Genomic DNA, 18967 nt, shown 5'->3' with positions numbered 1-18967 from the left:
TTAATGTAAAAAGCTATAGGTTGTCTTTTTCTAATGCTAGGAGGGAATTATATTTTCCTCAATTTTTAACCCCCTCTTCAAAGGCAAAGGGTTTAAGCTGACGTCGGAAAAGTATCATTTATCACCAGGAAGTTAATCCGAATCCAGAATGTTGTCATATATCGTTACTTAAGGCGTAATTCTAACATTGGCGTACCAAATCCACTTCCATCTTATCTTCAAGAGTATAAAACATGGAAATCTATATTTACGCGAAGAATTAAAATACCGTTTTGCCAAAATGGTCTCTAGTGAGTACTTTCGTGTGGGTTTTGAAATACGTACTTACGAGTAATACATATAAGTATAGTACACGTATACGTATAGGTACATACAAGCTACACTTACACGAGTAATAATCGAATATATACTCGTATGAGTCGTATATCTACTGCTGATTTGAGTTCCGTTACAGGGTGACCTTTATCATTTTTCACATCTTTAGCTCAAAACGACAACAACCTACATAGGTAAAAAATTAATTGATCAAAAATGCGATCTTTCAAACGCTCCGAATCATATATTTTAATCGTAATAAACATTTCCATTACCTACCAATCCAAATTCTTATCAAAATGAACACATTCGAGGCTTATTTCCCAACAAATTAACACGTTAAAATTTATACTAATCGCAAAGCGATATTTCCAGAAATATTTTTAACCTTACACTTGAACAAGTGTTAAACTATGTAGCTACATACCTACACAAAGTCCTGAAACTTTTGTTAAATCTGTAAAAAAGAAATATCTCTGGGTTATATTCGATTCGATGGTTTGAGCAGGGATTCTTAAACTTTTGCAAGTTGAGGTAAAAGTTTCGCATAAAAGATTAAAATGGGAGTTGCTGGATCCGAAATAAGCAGGTATGAAATTTTCAAAAAAAATAAAATGCGAACAATCACTCAAAGCTGATTTTTTGCGAAAGATATTACTAACCAGATGGCTTAAAAAAAGCGGATTTTGTCAAATAAAGAAATTTCTGAATCCGATAAAAGAGTTTTAATATTATTTATTTTTTGGAATGATTTTTCGCAGATATTTAAAAAGAAAATGAGGTAAAAAAATTATTAAAAATATTTGTGAAAGCTCTTACCAAAATTCAAGACTTCTTTTTTTTTTGCTTAAATGAAAAGAGATTTATAAATTTTGCAAACAATATGGCGATGTAGGAGTAAACATTTAAAAAATAAAAGAGATACGTATAGGGTAAAGTCACCAGTAGTTGACATGATCCAGTAGTTGACACCTACGTCACAAAAATCGCCATTTTGGTGTCCCAGTGTGATTATTGAAAACACTGATTGCACTAAAAATTAATTCATACCTCGCTTATTATTGGCCCTGAGTTAGGTGATGATTATCAGTCATACTTTTTGCGTTTTATCAACTTTTATTTTCACCATGAAAATTTTGCAAAGTGTTAGTTGAGCTTAAAGCTCTAAAATAATGATTTTCTATTTTTCAAAATTCGCCTATACTCGGCGCGAAGAAAAAATACTCGGAGATGAAATAAAAACGCATGAGCACACGACGACATCAGTATTACAACTGTTTTTCTATATTTTTTAAAAGTATAAGAAAATACCATATTTCTACATACGAGGGAGACAAATTACCGCAACCCTCGCCCATTCCATCTCATCCTCGATCTCGAGGAGTTTAAAATGTACTGCAGGCGAGTGTCCGCCTAAAACCAATTAGTAGGATGTAAACATGACGAGCACTTAACTGCAACATATTATTGATATATTCCAGAAGTCTCAGGCTTGCATTTCGATTTTTTTTTTTTTTAAATAATGCACACATACAGACGTTGCGATCCCTTCCGTGGGAACCGCGTAAAATTACGTACATGAACTTTGAAATCTACCATAATAAATCTATTTTTAAATCCTAATATTCTAAATCGTATTTCTAGTATTTTTTCTTAAAATAATGCATTAAGCATCAACAGATTCCCCCCGCTGAGACCGCAGGTCTCAGGAGAGAAAAAATGATAATTTTTAAACATCTTAAACATTTATTTCTAAACTACGTACACACAACGAAATTCAATTCAAATGCATAACCAAACAATCTTAAAAGTATGCATAACCAAACCATCTTAAAGTAATCTCTCAAATTAACCCCAAAAGTGTTGTTGTTGTTATTTTTTTTTTTTTTTTAATTACCTATTTATCCTCAGGGAGAATTACTAAATTAGTAATATTTCGTGAACGAATTTGTCCACCAAACTCCACATCTACCACACGAACTAATCCTTCCTTGTCAGGATACACTTTTCTTACAATTCCTAATGGCCATTTAAAGGGTTTTGGTTGATTGTTTTTAACAAAAACCAGCTGACCAACCTTAGCATTTGGAACTCGATTTTTCCACTTATAACGTTGCTGCAATTGGTTCAAATAGTCCTTACTCCAAACAGACCAAAATCCTTTAAAGATATTTTGAATTAAAAGCAACCTACGACTCAAATTGACCTCTTCAGAATCAATAGCAGGTACTGACATAATATTACGACCAATCAAAAAATGACTCGGAGTCAAGATCTCTGTACCCTGCTCTACACCTCCTTTGTAGCACAAAGGCCGCATATTTAAAACAGCTTCGATTTTTGCAAACAAGGTTCAAAATTCTTCTATATTCAATGCATTTTCCTTAGTAACAGCCACTAAGTGCTTTTTGAAGCTTTTCACCGCAGCTTCCCAAATACCTCCTTGATGAGGTGAAGCAGGTGGTATGAAACGCCATTCAAAATTTTCAGTAACCGAATAATCGAGCAACTTTTTCTCATCCAATTTGAGAAAATTTTTTGTACCAACGAAATTGGTACCATTGTCAGAATAAACGATTGAAGGCAAACCTCGACGAGAAACGAAAGTTTGAAAAGCTAATAAAAACTTTCCAGTTGATAAGCCTGATACAATTTCAACGTGTACTGCCCTAACAGTGAGACAAACGAAAATTGCAGCATAAATCTGATTATATCGAGTAGATCGATGATCTGTACATTTGCAAGTAAAGGGACCAGCAAAATCAACACCAACATAAGTGAAAGGTGGAGCAACAGTGACTCGTTCCTTCGGAAGTTGTCCCATGAATTGTTGTGCTGTTGCTGCCTTCATTCGAGTGCATAAAACACAATTACGAATTATGAATTTTATCAAATTAGTTGTGCCACCTACTAACCACATTCTCCACGAGATAAACGAAGCGATAAATCGGCGATTTGCGTGATAATATTTCTCGTGAATATACTCACAATACAGTTTAGCCAGATAGCTTTTGGAAGAAAGGAGTATAGGGTGTTTAGACTGGTCGGCTAGCGACGACTTATTTAGGCGACCACCTACACGCAAAACACCATCTTTATCCAGGTAAGGATCAAGGGAAAGTAAGGCACTTTTATTTTTCAACGGAAGGTTAATTTTTAAGCGTTCAATATCCTTGAAAAAATGAATACTTTGGACAAAACAAACAACAATTTTTTCACTCTTCTCCACTTCCTCCTTCGACAAGGTAGGGGACTCATTGATTGGCTCCAAATTACGAATTCTAGCTCTAAAATTTCTAATTTTTCTGCGAATGAGCGCAACGGCGCGAATCAACCTAAGGTAGGACGAAGATCGTGAGGTAAAATCATCTACAACACCAACACAAAATGCCACCTTAACTTTACGACGTTCTAGAGCTAGATGCGTGTCTAAATTTGGGATAGGATGAAAGGAACGATAATTCTCATGGTATAAGAACTCAGGTCCATCAAACCATCTCGTTTTCCCAACAAATTCTTCCACTTTCAATCCTCGAGTTGCATCATCAGCAGGGTTTTCATTGCTCCTTACATAGGTCCACTGACAAAAAGGAAAAACATCCAAAATCGTTCGTACTCTATTAGAAACGAATGTTTTCCACTCATCAGGTGGTTTACTAAGCCAACAAAGCACCACAGTCGAGTCAGAAAAATTAATGATATTTTGAAGGGGAATTTTTAAATTATTTGCAATACGAGACACCAAATCAACAAGCAATTTAGCTGCTTGCAGCTCAAGCTTTGGAATTGTCAATTCCTTAACTGGCGCTACTCTCGTTTTGGATGAAATAAGGCGACAAAAAATTTTACCTTTTTCGTTTTGAGCGCGAATATATACTGCCGCACAATAGGCTTTATCACTCGCATCACAAAAACCAACAATTGTGCATTCAAAAGCACCAAAAATATATCGAGGGATTTTAACAAAATTCAAGTCAGTCAAATCTTTAATATACGAAACGAATAAAGCGGATGTTTCAGGACTGACCGGGTCATCCCAATCCTTTCCTTCAAGCCAAACCTCTTTCAAAAGCAGTTTACCACGTACTAAAACTGGCGAAACTAATCCTATTGGGTCAAAAGTGCGAGAAATTAACGACAAAATAATTCTTTTTGTAACGATAGTTTGAGAATCTAAATCCTCAATTTTAACTTTGACTGAGTAGTCATCCTCCTCTGGCCTCCAAATTAAACCAAGAACAGGAACAGAACACAAACTTTCAGTCATAGTTTTAGAACCACTAGCTGCATGCAGTTTCGAATCAATATTATTTAATAATTCCTTTGAATTCGACGAATATTTCCTCAAAAGGAAACCAAATTTTTCAAGAGCAAGGTGCAAACTTCTCTGAATTCGTATTGCTTCCTCGATTGTTTGAGCACCACCAGTAAAATCATCCATGAAAAAATTATTTCGAATCAAAAATGCAAGAAAGGGGTCATAGGGTTCAACCATTCTAGCAATAATTTCCAAACACATGGTAGCGATAAACGAAGCAGGCCCTGTACCATAAGTGAGCGTATTCAACTGAAACTGTTTAATTATCTCAAAGACTGAATCCCTCCAAAAAATCGACTGATATTTCCTATCCTCAATTGCAACCCAAATCATGCGGTACATTTTTGCAATATCGGCTGAGAATACATATTTATACCAACGCATGTTTATCAAAATATCATACAAATCTCTTTGAATTTTTGGACCAACCATTAGGGATTCATTCAAGGATGGAGTTCCGGCTGTGGCGTTGAAAACGACTCTCAAAGGAGTTGTCTCACTGCCTTCTCGGATAACTGCCCTATGAGGCAAAAAACAAGCATCAGGATCATAATCGGGAATGAGTGACATGTGACCCATTTCCAAATACTCCTTCATGAAATCACTGTAAGAAATTTTTAATTTCTCACTCAACTTATTTTCCATTCTGCTCAAGGCCTTCAATGCAAGCTTCCGATTATGAGCTATTTTACTTTTTTCCAACTTGAAAGGCAAACGAACACAAAACTTACCATCTTCCCCTATTTTGTAAGTTTCCTCAAAATGTTTCATACAACGATCAGCTTCAGAATCCTTGACCTTGGACACAATTTCTGCCTCCTCTATCTCCCAAAACTTTCTCAAATTTTCATCAATCGACTGTCTAGTAAACCCAACAAATTTTTCAGTTCCTTTCTGTAAAACTGTCCCTGAAACTATCCAACCAAATTGCGACAATCTCAAATCCAAAGTTCCTACTCTCAACGACTGATCTAAAATGCATTGGCCAAAATATTCAGCCCCAATAATCATGTCAATATTACTAATTGAAATATTGCGATCAAGGTAGGCGGGATCGGCTAAGGGAACATTACGTAAGGCGTTTAAAACGTCTTTAGAAAATTCAGCGTTGACTGTGTATTTCATGGCAGAGGCTGGAACGATATCCGCCTGCACCTCTAAACGAAATCTGTCCTTTTTAGACGAAACAATTAAATCGACACTCGATGATGTTTTTGTGCACGAAGCACCGACACCTCTTATAGATGAAACGATCGACGACCTTTTTGTAGGCAGGTTAAATTTCTTTACTGCCGCATCGGAAATAAAGGTAGCCTGTGAACAACTATCCAGCAAAACACGAAGCGTGCCAACAACATTACCACACACAAATCTCACCATAGCAGATGGCAACAAAACTGTTTTTTCTACATTTTTCTCTGTTGCTACGACACACGATAAAGATTCTTTCTCTGAAGCAGTAGCCTCGGACGATTTAGGCACGACAGGTTGTACAACGACTTTTGCATCGGCTGATTTCTCCTTACTTTTTGGCCCATTTTGGGCACTCAAATTACTGCCAAAATGTAACAAGTAATTATGCGGATCTCCACACTGACAACGAAATTTTTGACTTTTACAATTGGGAGACAAATGGCCATAGCTCAAACAAATCACGCATAGCGCTTTACTCTTACAAAAAAGTTGCCTCTCTTTAGGAGACATACTCAAAAACTCAGTACACGTATATATCGCATGCTCTCCATTACATTTCCTACAAGCAGGCTTTTTATTTGTAATAGCCACGAATGTTGATTTTTTATCCTTTTTAATCAAATTGCTACTAATCTTTCTCTCCTCGGTACGTTCATCTACAACATGTGCTCTACTTTGAAGAAATTTATCAAGATCTTTGAATTTTGGATAAAATTCCATATTTGTGTAAAAATTCTCCCAATCACGTTTTGTATTATCATCTAGCTTTGAACGAATGAGAAATGCTAAAAACCTCGAAAATGTTGGATTTACCTCCTCGCCAATGGAAGTCAATCCTCGAATTACGCTATTAGTCGTATCTAAGAGATTTTGGATTCCATTTTCGTTTTTGATCGTTTCCAGGCTCACCAATTTTTTAAAGAAAGCACCAAGCACTGACCTCGGCTTACTAAACCTATAAATTACATGAGACCAAGCCTCAGCATACCCATCTCTAGAGATTTCATAATGATCAACAATATTAGAAGCTTTCCCTACTAAACACTTTTTTAAAAAATATAGCTTACAGGTAGGACTGTAGTCGGCATTCTCATGAACTAAATTCTCGAACATTGATCTCCATTCCTGGAATTTGGTCGCGTCTCCATCAAAAGTAGGGGGTTCAATTTCTTTCATTATTGGCGCGTACCTGAAGCCGCTTGACGATCCATTTCCTGAACTACTGCTACTGTTACTATTGATAATTGATTCCTCGGAACGATTTTTATCCAAACCAGCTTTGATCCACGCAATTTTTGATTTGACATCGACTTCAAGCTCGGTGGCCACATCCATGTCAACGAAATATTCTTCTCTCATTTTCTTATCCTCGTCATCATCCGTTTTCAGCTTTAGAATGATTTCCTCGGATAGGCTTTGGAATCTGGCATTTTCTGCTTCAATTTTTTGCACAATGGCTTCAAGTTTCACTAAACTTTCGAACGACGGTTCTGTTTTTTCAATATGAGCAACGACTTGATTTTTGTAACGCATCAAATTTTCATATTGAAACAATCGCTTCTTTTTTTGAGTCTCGGTCGCCATTTCGAATTTTTTTCAATTTTTTGAACGAATTTTTATAATGACGAACGAACTATCGAATGCAAAAATTGGTACTTTTTTGCGGACTACATACGAACACGAAAATTGATTATTATTTTACTCGAAAACGACACGGTTCGCACAGCATCCGGCTCCTTCGGAGGACCATAATGTTAGTTGAGCTTAAAGCTCTAAAATAATGATTTTCTATTTTTCAAAATTCGCCTATACTCGGCGCGAAGAAAAAATACTCGGAGATGAAATAAAAACGCATGAGCACACGACGACATCAGTATTACAACTGTTTTTCTATATTTTTTAAAAGTATAAGAAAATACCATATTTCTACATACGAGGGAGACAAATTACCGCAACCCTCGCCCATTCCATCTCATCCTCGATCTCGAGGAGTTTAAAATGTACTGCAGGCGAGTGTCCGCCTAAAACCAATTAGTAGGATGTAAACATGACGAGCACTTAACTGCAACATATTATTGATATATTCCAGAAGTCTCAGGCTTGCATTTCGATTTTTTTTTTTTTTAAATAATGCACACATACAGACGTTGCGATCCCTTCCGTGGGAACCGCGTAAAATTACGTACATGAACTTTGAAATCTACCATAATAAATCTATTTTTAAATCCTAATATTCTAAATCGTATTTCTAGTATTTTTTCTTAAAATAATGCATTAAGCATCAACACAAAGTGTTTTACAATTATTTTTCTATCAAACAATTTGGAACATTTTGAGATGGTTGTTATACTATTTGAAAGCTAATGAGATACACTTTCTTTCTAACTACTTTTGATTGATTCATAATCACATTTTCATGCTCGATAAGCCGGGTGTCAATTACTGGGGTTTTTTGGACACTTTTTGAAATGATCGTAAAAATCTCAAAAATGCACTTACGAATGTGAAACACAAATCAAAATGTAAGGAAAACTGTGTTCTTTTAGATGTACTTACGAAAGTTTTCAAAAAAATATCAACTTGAGCTGTAGATTGTTTTTTATCAAAAAGTATCAAAAATCTGTTCAACTACTGGCGACTTTACCCTACCTACCTGTATTGGTTTATCGTTAGCATTCATTTAAAAACAAAACACTCGCGTAGGTATTTATTTAAATTCGAGAATTTTTTATCGAATTTAAAAACGCCTCGAAACGATAATACGTATTAGATGATTTAGATATTAATTTAATGAAACAGTTACACTGCAACGTTAAAAGAGTACACGCTTCTGTAAAGCTAAAAGTCAACAAAATTAAATCAACAAAAAGTTCATCCGGCGGAATTTGAAACCCCCTTATAGCTTACACACCATAGTATGTTATAAGCACTTAAATTTATATCACCTTTTCTTTAACACATTTCTTGTCTTAATTTAAGCAAAGTATAACAACTTCAATAAGATAATCCTATAATATTCCAAAGACGAAACTTTTTTCTTGGCTCTCAGAGAACGATTTCGAATATTATGGAGAAACATTTTGTACGTACTCGAGTATAAGTGTAGTGTACGAAGTATTCTCAAGTGTGGTAGCTATACGCCATGTTATGGAAGATGAAATTATTGATAAGTAATTAATTTTCAAATATTGTGCTTATACATATTATTAATACAACTCTTTTGACAATTTCGTGTGTGAGGAAGGGGGCGTTATAACGTAGAGTCTAAATATTGAATAAGCCAATGAAATCGTATCTTTTGAATTTAAAATCCTCGAATTTCGCGTCATTTTGTCTCCCCCCTCCTCCTGGAAAAAATTGCCGGAGGTTCCAAAATAGCCTGAAACTAGTTGTTGATGTGTGAGAGTTGAACTGAAGGGATTATTCACATTGGTTCACTTGACTAAAAAAATTTATACTTCTCAAAAAAGTTTAAAATCGCAAAGGTTCCCTGGTGAGGTGTACGCCTACAAATTATCTGCGTTCATTTCGCTATCATTCGTGTTAATAAAATTGCATAACCAGTTTGCCGTAAAAACGCTTATCAAGCCATTTCATGGAAAATAACAGCGGAACTTCTCAAGCTGTCTGGATTTTTGGGAATAATATGATTTGAACTCCCAAAAACCAAAATTTCAGTTGCCCAAATTGATTTCTTAATTTTTGACTTTTTGAAAATTATTCAAAATTAGTCATTTTCGGCGAATTATGATTTTTCAAAAAATTATCAGAGATTCGGGGCATTAGGAATTCAGTAAAAATGACGAAAATTTCTCCTGAAACTAATATCAACTCTCTTGTCGAACCAAATTTTACCATTTCTGGTCATTCTGGAGGCTCCAGGGCAATTTTCGATTTATTCAGAATATTAATATTTCTCCAGAAGACGTGGAAATTAACTTGAGCAGTTAAAAATTGATACCTATGTGGATTTCCAGGTGGACACTTCACAATTTACATACCTACTGTTTTTTTCTTCTTTTTTTTACCAAAATAGATAGGCAAGTGCTTATCTATAAGGAAAAAATTCAAAAAATAAAAAATTCTCTGTTTGTGAGGTGGGTACAAATGGCTTTGCCCCTGTCCATCCCCTCATATTATTTCGAGTCATTCTGGAGCATCCACTCTAATTTTCGATTTCTTAAGAATTGTAAGATTTTTTCAGGAGGCAAGGAAATCCATTTTTAGCTGCCCATTGCCCATGAACTAATTTCTACGCATTCTGGAGAAATCGAAAATCGTGCTGGAGTCTCCAGAATGACCTGAAATGATGAAATTTGGAAATGATGACAACAATAAAAAAGCTCAAATACGTAGATTGTTATTAATTTGAAATTGCTGAGTTCGAATACCAACTTCTGTTTTCGATTCAACTCTTAAGTTGTCAATGTATGTATCTTAAAGTTCACATGTTGAAGTAGACATGAGGCAGAAACTAAGCAATTATTCATCAAGTATTTATAAATATAAACCGTACTCACGTGCTTTCTTCGACAACCGTGGACAGAATGAATTCGGCAGATTTATCATTTGAGATCACTTGACAATCATCTGAGCCAGGAGAACGATCCCCATCATCGTCTTCTTCCTGTAATATTGACTTGCTTCAATCGACTCACATTTAACCTACAACTCTCCAACAATTACATACCTGACTTCCACTGCCAGTACACGTAGGACCTTCTTCCATGTAACTCGATCCTCCACCGCTGCTTGGTAACAATGTAGAAGTGCCTAATGTAGTTTCGGCAAGTCTTCTAGTTTGTGCAACGTTTTCAATCACAATTCCTGGCTTCAAATCTGCTAAATGCGGCTTTCTCGACGCTTTAGCTTTTTGCGCTCGTATTCTTAACGCCTGCGGCAAAGCAAAGAAAAAACAACATCGATAAAAAAAAAATCCACAAAACACGTCGTTCTCGTCGTCGCATATTTTAATACACAGAACTTGCGGTCGTATCGCGTCGACGCGCTATAATTATTTTCGCACCAATATTGAAATCATATAGCTTCAAAAAGAGCTATCCGTTTTTCAAATTCAATAGTGAAATTAAAATTCATGAATATAATTTTCCAAAAAGTCGCCCGCCGCTAAAAATCGGAAATAAATTATCTTATTTCCGCGTTAAAAGTCTATCGTGAATTTAAATTTCATTCGTGGAGCGAATTTAATAAAATAAATATAATTTATGAGAAGATGCTGCTTTTATATGTAGTCGTAGCAGTTCGACGCAAACGTCTGCATTTTTTCAGCTTTTTTTCTCGTCTTTTCCCAGTTTTTTTTTCTCATTTAGTTCTCGCATCTTAAGCATCGGGTTGAGAATTTTCTACAAAATTAATACACAAAAAGAAACATCTCGTTGGTTGAAATTTTTCTAACGTTTAATTAGCCTTTTTATTTAGTAAAAACAAAGAAAACGTGGCTTGCATTTTGCAAACGAAATTATTTCGGTGAAAATCTCGAGTATGAAAATATACCCACCTATTCTCTATACCTATACGAGTATTTTGCCTGAATGCGCAGTAAGTATTTCTTTTTTTTCCTCTAGAAAAAACAGCCAGTTTTGTCATTTTCTTTCGTCATGATGACAGAATTCACTAAGTACCTAATTTACTTTCCCGCATTTTATTCGAGATTCGGGGTGTTTCCACGATGAAAGTAAGTAAAGTAAAAAATAAACATAAACATGGAGAAAATCTCAACATTATAATATGAATTCGTGAAAGTTTTTCACGTGCTAAATTCGGCGAGTGAAATGTTACCAAAATATTGGCCGAACAATGCGGCCATAAAAATTGAAATCATTTATCAAACTGCACGTGTGTCTGCATGGCTAAAAATCACCTTTACCCGAGCATATTAGCCGTAGAAGCAGCCTTAACTAATGCGATTTTTATATTGTTTCGAAAAGTTTGAATTGTTTTGAAAGTTCGCCTTATCTAAGCGACTTCGCCTTTAATGTGTTTGTTCCAAGTTATGGAAATTCTTTGGCAATATGCAGAAACGCTTTCAATAGATTTTACTAATTCAAGTCGAAGTTATTACGTATCGTAGAAAGGCAAAGACAGATTCACCGGTGACAATAATTGTCAACGAATGTTCCTTATCGTACAGCCTTATGCCATTGGTTTTGCACAGCACTGGGTTTCAAAGTAGAATTAAGACGAAGCAATAAAAATGGTAGTTTGCACAAAACCGTCAATATTTTGGACGTTAGAGGGCGCTCGTGCATGGATTTCATAGCAAATACATAGTTGGTATATCTATACTGACAAAATTTTTGAGCACAAAACCTGATATTCACACCCTCACTGATTTTATAACATTTTATTCTACGAGTAGTTAAAATTAAACTTTCGGCTTGGCAAAAAATTATACAAACCCAAGCAGAAAAATGTTTAATGCCGATAGGAAAACATAAGAAAACTGAATATGGGTATTGCTTACTCGGATAGGCTATTCAAAAATGCAAAATTTCAAGTACCGATTTCATTTTTTTTTGTTTCAAATTTTGAACATCTCGAGGTGTTTGTTTCCGATTTGAACGGGGCCATGATTTTTGGAAAGAGCAGGGTCTGAAATCTCCACAACCAGAATTTCAGCAACCCAAATTAATTTCTCGACTTTTTTAAAATTCAGAATTAAGTCTCTTCGGCGCTTTAACTTGTGCTTTTTCATAAAAATAGGTATACTTTTATTTTGTAAAAATGATGACAATTAATTCTGAAATTAATATCAACTTCCCTAAACTGAATCTCACCTCGCGGTTATATGATTCCTCCATAATTTTAAAATTTGCCCAGATATTGTGGAAATAAATTTGGGTAGCTAAAAATGAATTTATGGCTTATCCTCGATCTGTTTAAATGGTTTATTTACATTTGAGCTAATCTCCTGGTGGATATCTCAAGTGCATTTTTTTCAATCACAATATTTCAGAGAAAGAAAATAAAAAAGTCAAAATGTTCTGTTTGAAGGAGATGTTCCTGAAATTTGCACGGATGGCCGTATTTTGTTTACCCCCCCCCCCATTCAAATTTAATCAATTCTGGCCATCCTGGAATCTCCAGCGTATTTTTAGATTTTCCAAAGGGTGTGGAAATGAATTTGGGCAGCTAAGAATCAAGCAGTAAAATGCTTTTGAGAATAACACATTCTACATGTCCTCACTGAAATCGAGCCAAAAGTAGATAAACTCGTTATGCAGATCGAGAAGAAGCCATTAATTCGGTTTTCATCAGATCACATTGATTTCCAGGCCTGGAGTTACGATAAGGTCATTTTTTGGGCCCAGACAGTAGTTATCATTTGTTATCAACTCGACTACTCTTAAAATGTTGTAATAAATGTACCAAATACGAATCCGCGGTTACTTAACCCAAAATTACCATTTTTTGGGATCCAGGGGTTCCCAAAGTTGTGATAAAAAAATAATTTTAGGAACCACTGAATATTATTTTCAAACCCTTTTTTAGCGTAAAATATCTGTCTGAACCCGATAAATGTTATGCGAGGTGAGCTTTTTATTTTCGACCTTCGAGGGACAGAAATTTGGGGGGGGGGTTTGATTTTTGGAAAATTTTGGACCCATCATTTTGAACCTACCCTTTTGAGCCCCGCTCAGAAGCTTTTTAAAGTTTATTAGTATCTAAAAGACCTCCATCCTACCAAATTTTGAGATCAACATAATTTTGCGCTGGTAGGTAGTCAAAAATCTAATTTTCCAATTTTTCGTAATTTCGATAATTTGGGAACCCCTGGGAAACTTTCCTCTATATTCGTAATTTTGAACCTCTTTTTTCATAGCCCCCCCCACTTTGGGAATCCCTAAAAAGGCTATGCACATTTTTTCAAATAAATTGAAGAATTCACACTTAAAACACAATAGCAAGTGCTCGATAATTTTTCATAATGATTTTCCGTGTAACTTTCAAAATTGAGCTATTTTGGGTCTTCTGAGATTTCACTTCGTTGAAATCGATTTCAAGAGTGGTCGAGTCGATGACTATCTGGGCCGAAAAAATGGCCTTATCGGGACTCCTTCTTTCAAAATTCTGGAGACATTAAAAATTGCAGGGGAGCCTGCAGAACGACCGGAATTAGTGAAATATAATTCGGGGGAGTCGATATTAACTTATTTATTCCAAAAATAATCGGTTTAAAATTTTCAAAAAATATTTAAGATTCCCGGAGAAAAGCCTATTGGTACTTTGGCTGGAGGTTCTAGATCGTCTCGAAAATGATGGTAATGGGTTGGAGAAGGAAGGTCGACTTTAAGGTACAAACCGATTTTCAGATGTTCCTCTCTGTATTTTGCTCTTGTACAAAATTAATGTAAGCACCAAAGTTTCACCATTTTCAAAAATTTTCGAAAAATTGAAAAATAAACTTTGGCAGCTCAAAATTAGGTTCTGAAATCTGAGTGGTATGCTATTTTAGTGAGCTAAATTTCAGCTCAATCGCAGTTGATGGTTTGTCAAGGTTTTTCTTCTCAATGTCAAATCACCATCATTTTAATTTGGTTTTCATCAACTCTCAGCATCAATAAATTGTTAAATTTTAGCCCCGAGAAAAAAGTTGTTTATCATGAATATTGTTCACTTTTTGGCACATTACGAGTTCATCTCAATTATTTTTAAAATTATAATTTTTCCCTAATCAGTCTAATCGGCAAAAACTCATCTTTTTTCACCGTTCAAGATGGGTAGATCAAAAATAAATTTAAACTTTATTCCTCAGAAGGGGTTTGCCCCTTCATTTTTTAGAATATTTAAGCAAAATGTTCATCTACAGCATTTTCAAGTGGTACTAAGATCCATGAAAATTTTCAATTTAAATACTCACTTCGTTGACATTTTTTTCAGTGTTCATCCAAACGTAGAGTACATAGAATGGTCGGTGATTATTGATCAATCAACTTATTAAAAGGAATAAAATATAGGTTAAAGACGTTTATTTAACACAATAATTGCTTACGCACGGTATTTTCGTTAAATTTAATCGTGTTTATTTGGAAAACCTACAAGTTTTCCATTCTACTAGTGCCACTGTTGATATGGATATTTTGAAACAGTCGTAAAAATGGAATATAAATTTTTTACGGCCTTAGATTCGCATTCGATTTTGTTTACGTAATATTTCAGAGCTCTTCACGTCAAAATAATAAAATTCGCCAATTTTTCAACTTCTTAAATTTTATTGATAGCTTTACGCTATTAAAGTCGATTTTGCGAAAGTCAAGAAGTATATGAAGGCATTTTAAGCTTTTATGGTGATTTCTAAAATGAATTAATATCGGTGGATTTTCTCAACATACTAACTAAGTAGGTATGTAAGTTACCTATATAAACGTAGACGTTCATATATGGACTTTCAACCTTCGTCAACCACTGAACCACATTTCTCTTACCACATACAATGTTTCAATCACTTTCTCGAACTATCTGCTCGAAAGTAATAAGAGATTTTCGCTACCCCATACCTTGGTTCACATTCCTTTTCTATAATATGTATTCTCTCGTATACAAACGCGCTACGACTTCATTCAAAATTTACACTAAAACTAATCGAAATTCTTTCGTTACATATAAAACCACAATAGACATGTTTCCTGTTGCAGAAAGTTTGAAACCTTGGTATCGTTACGCCAGACATCAATAATGCATTTATTTTACTCGGGATTCAATTTCAAACAACACCTTTGCTGCGATGAAAAATTCAGAGTATTTTCTATTTTGAAATTATGACATGACGAGTCGATCCTCTGACAAGATGAATTCGTTATTTCGCGAAATTACTGCGTACAGAAAAAAAAAATATTTGCCGAATTTTCACCAATTGATTTGTCACGCGGTATCCCCTTAAGGTATACCTAGACCTACCTAGTCATATGCAAAATGTAACAAGCTGGCAAATATAGGGCGAATTTCCCTCGAGAATGGTGAAAGTGAAATTTCTTGGTTTCGAGCACGCTTTCACCAACGCAGATTTCATTTCCTAGAGGTTATTTTCATCATCATGTCGTTTGTTCTGTTTGTCGAATATACATACGAGTAGCCTATTTTTATTCGTAAAACACGGCAAAAATTGAGTGAAAAGGTAGTGGATGAAGTTGAACAAAAAACAAGGAAAAGAATAATTTTCGAAGTTTTTTAGATGGATTTTGTAAACTGCTCACTCGTTGTAAGTTTTACCTACGCGGACGTACAAACAAGACTTTATACAAAATTCTTTCAAACTGCTTCCGCATGGGTTTTGTTTCATTTAGTAGTACAAATCTACAATGAAACAACTGTGGCTTCGAGCCTTCAAAATTTAACAATCAAACTTCTGAAAGAATTCTTACTATAAGGCAGAGTTTCCTCGTCAAGCCTAAAATTTACAGCAAAAAAATAAATACCGATGACCGGATTGTCGAATTTAGTCAACTTGAAAAGATTTTGTTTCGTTTATGATTCGATAATAATTTCAACAATTCACTGACCTATAAAAATGAAGTCACCATTCATCAATTCAGGCGACAGCAATACTTCTGGTTCGTTGAATCATGGGACAGATATTTTTTTCACTCTGTCGCGAGTTTGAAGACGATTACAAAACGAAAAAAAAAAAAAAAAAATACAATCAACATTTAAAATATTGTTTGAAAGTAATGCGGTGGATTTTTTTTTCGCTCTCTTTTTCTAAATGTATTGGCAGACTTAATAAAGGAAGCGCTTATCTCTGTCAGTTGACGCTATAAGAGGAAATTAATCTTTTTGAGTGGAATAAAAATAGACCTTAGATAAATATTTGTTGTTTAAAGACAGAGCTTTTTGAGTTTACGTTCTTACAGTGTGGCAGGGGCTGACTGACTGGTTGGTTAGTTGTGGATGGTGTGTCTACACAGAGGACGTTTTTCGTTTTATTTCTGAGTAGAAAAGTTCATTCAACTGGAAGTGATAGGTTTCAGTGTTTAGTTAGAATAAATACACTCTGGCGCGCGGACATAGCGTTGTTGTCATTTACCAAACGAGCAGCGAGGCAGCGACTACACCGGCTTGTGGAAAAATCGCTGAATAAGAAAATATGTACTCGTAGTAAGGTATTTCGCTGCTGCCTCATTCCCTTCGCACCCCTCATTGTCACGTTGGCAGCGGTCGCGACGCGTAGTACATCTTATTCTTAATGTTTAAACTTTTCAATGAATTATGGCAGAAGAAATAAATAGCATATTTTCAACTCTTAAACACACCGTTTCCTGTTCAAATACGTTCTGCCAACTGTAAACAGATACGCTTTTTATTTATTTCTTTATAGAAGCGATTACATTGTTTATGTCATCTGAACGTTAATTTTTTCTCCATCCGCCGATTCCTCCGTCTTTCTCTACTTTTCAACCCTGATATCGCATTGCGTCGACGACGGTCGTCCCTTTTACAAAGTGTAATTTGCATTTGCGCCAGACAACAGCGTTTCAACCATAAAATCATCTCGCAAAAGATATCTCTTCTTATGTGTACATCGTTACCGCACCAAGACATGTTTTTATACGACTAAGAAATCCGAAATTTATGTACTTATGTAGATATACTATCAGTGTATACAGCATAGTATCATTTTATATCTTACACGCTTGCCAACGGCTAATTTTGTATCAGCGAAATTTCAAAGATGTGAAAATCGATTTTACTCGTAATAAATTTACCTACTTATGGGTACGCAATTTTATCTTTACGCGTACCTATGCGAAAATGAGATTTGCAAAGGTACGTATTCGTTCTCAAAAATTATATTATAATGAGGTAAATTTTCATTGTTTTCAAAATTTTCTAAGGCACATATCCAAGGGACAAGGTGATTATACATGAATAAATCATGTAGCACTGTAGCAGAGATTTGAGAATTTTTTTTTCAAAGTTAGTCCAAAACGAGCTATTTCTGATTCTTTTTCGTCAAGTTATGAATTTTTGAGGAAAATGGGTATAAAATGTTGTATTTTTGTTTACTTTTTAAAAATCCTATACAATTAAGGGATGAAGTTCCTTCGTGCCAAATTTCATTCAAAGTTGTAGAAAACTTGAAACGTGCCAGTTTTTCCCCTCGATTTTCCAAATACCGCTGACTCGTCTTTACCCCAAGCCCTTCATTCTTATCAGCAGGTGTTGGAAGGGGACTGAGGGTTTAGCAGGGTACAATGGAACATGCAAAAATTCCTCATCTTGAATCTGCTATAATGCTACATGATTTATTCTGTATAACCACCTGCTGTGTAACTCTGGAATATTTTTGAATCCTTGTATTTTCAAATTTTAAACTTGTTATCACATGGTACACAATCTATGAGAAAAGTTTGTCTTGCCAGCCCTAGCTCTCCTAACTAAACGATTTTGCTCAATTTTTTTTTAAATGTTCCTTATGACATTGGCATACAGATATAAGAAACATTTAGAATTCAAAATTTTTTTAGTTTGACCACAAAAAAATTGAAAATGCATTATTTTGAACAATTGTAAGTTTGAGCTTTCATTCCGAGGGTGAATATTTCCCATTTGCAAAGCATTTTATTTATCATCAAATAGTAAACAAAATGGTGACTGGTGACTTTTGGTGAATCCTGGTGACTTTTATTGGTGAGTCAGCCATTAAGAAGTCACCAAAACAAAAAGAATTTTTATTTGACTGTCTGGTGACTTTTTGGAGACAAGTTCACCAAGCAGTGAGCATATGTGATCGATTTTGTACTTGGTGACTTTTGGTGATTCAGTCACCAAGAAGTCACTAAAACATAGAAAATTCCTATTCGACTGTCTGGTGACTTTTTGGAGACAGGATCACCAAGCAGTGAGCATTTATGTGATCGATTTTGTACTTGGTGACTTTTGGTGAGTCAGTGACTAAGAATTCGCTAAAACCGAAAATTCCCATTTGACTGTCTGGTGACTTTCCGCTGGAGACAGGATCACCAAGCAGTGAGCATTTATGTGATCGATTTTTGTACTTGGTGACTTTTGGTCAGGGTTGTTGCGGATCACAAAAATTTGATCCGAATCACGGATCACGAATCATTCAGAAATTTGTGATCCGGATCACGAATCACGAATAACTCCAGAAAAAAATGACCC

General features: G+C 35.1%; 1 protein-coding gene across 2 annotated transcripts in view; it reads right to left on the bottom strand.

Moving 5' to 3' along the window:
- The window catches only part of Dop2R (dopamine D2-like receptor), a 291956-nt gene that overhangs the window by 22254 nt on the left and 250735 nt on the right, over positions 1-18967 (bottom strand). For both annotated transcript variants that reach the window (XM_065356806.1, XM_065356807.1), the window contains exons 4-5: positions 10518-10721; positions 10348-10454 (exon numbers count right to left, since the gene is read on the bottom strand). In XM_065356806.1, coding sequence (XP_065212878.1) covers positions 10348-10454; positions 10518-10721 — 311 coding nt within the window. The remainder of the gene's footprint in view (positions 1-10347; positions 10455-10517; positions 10722-18967) is intronic.

The sequence above is a fragment of the Planococcus citri genome, chromosome 3 (genome assembly GCF_950023065.1).
Source record: "Planococcus citri chromosome 3, ihPlaCitr1.1, whole genome shotgun sequence".
In the NCBI taxonomy this organism is placed as follows: Eukaryota; Metazoa; Arthropoda; class Insecta; order Hemiptera; family Pseudococcidae; genus Planococcus; species Planococcus citri.
The sequence above is the reverse complement of the archived record's forward strand: the minus strand, read 5'-3'. Positions and strand labels throughout refer to the sequence as shown.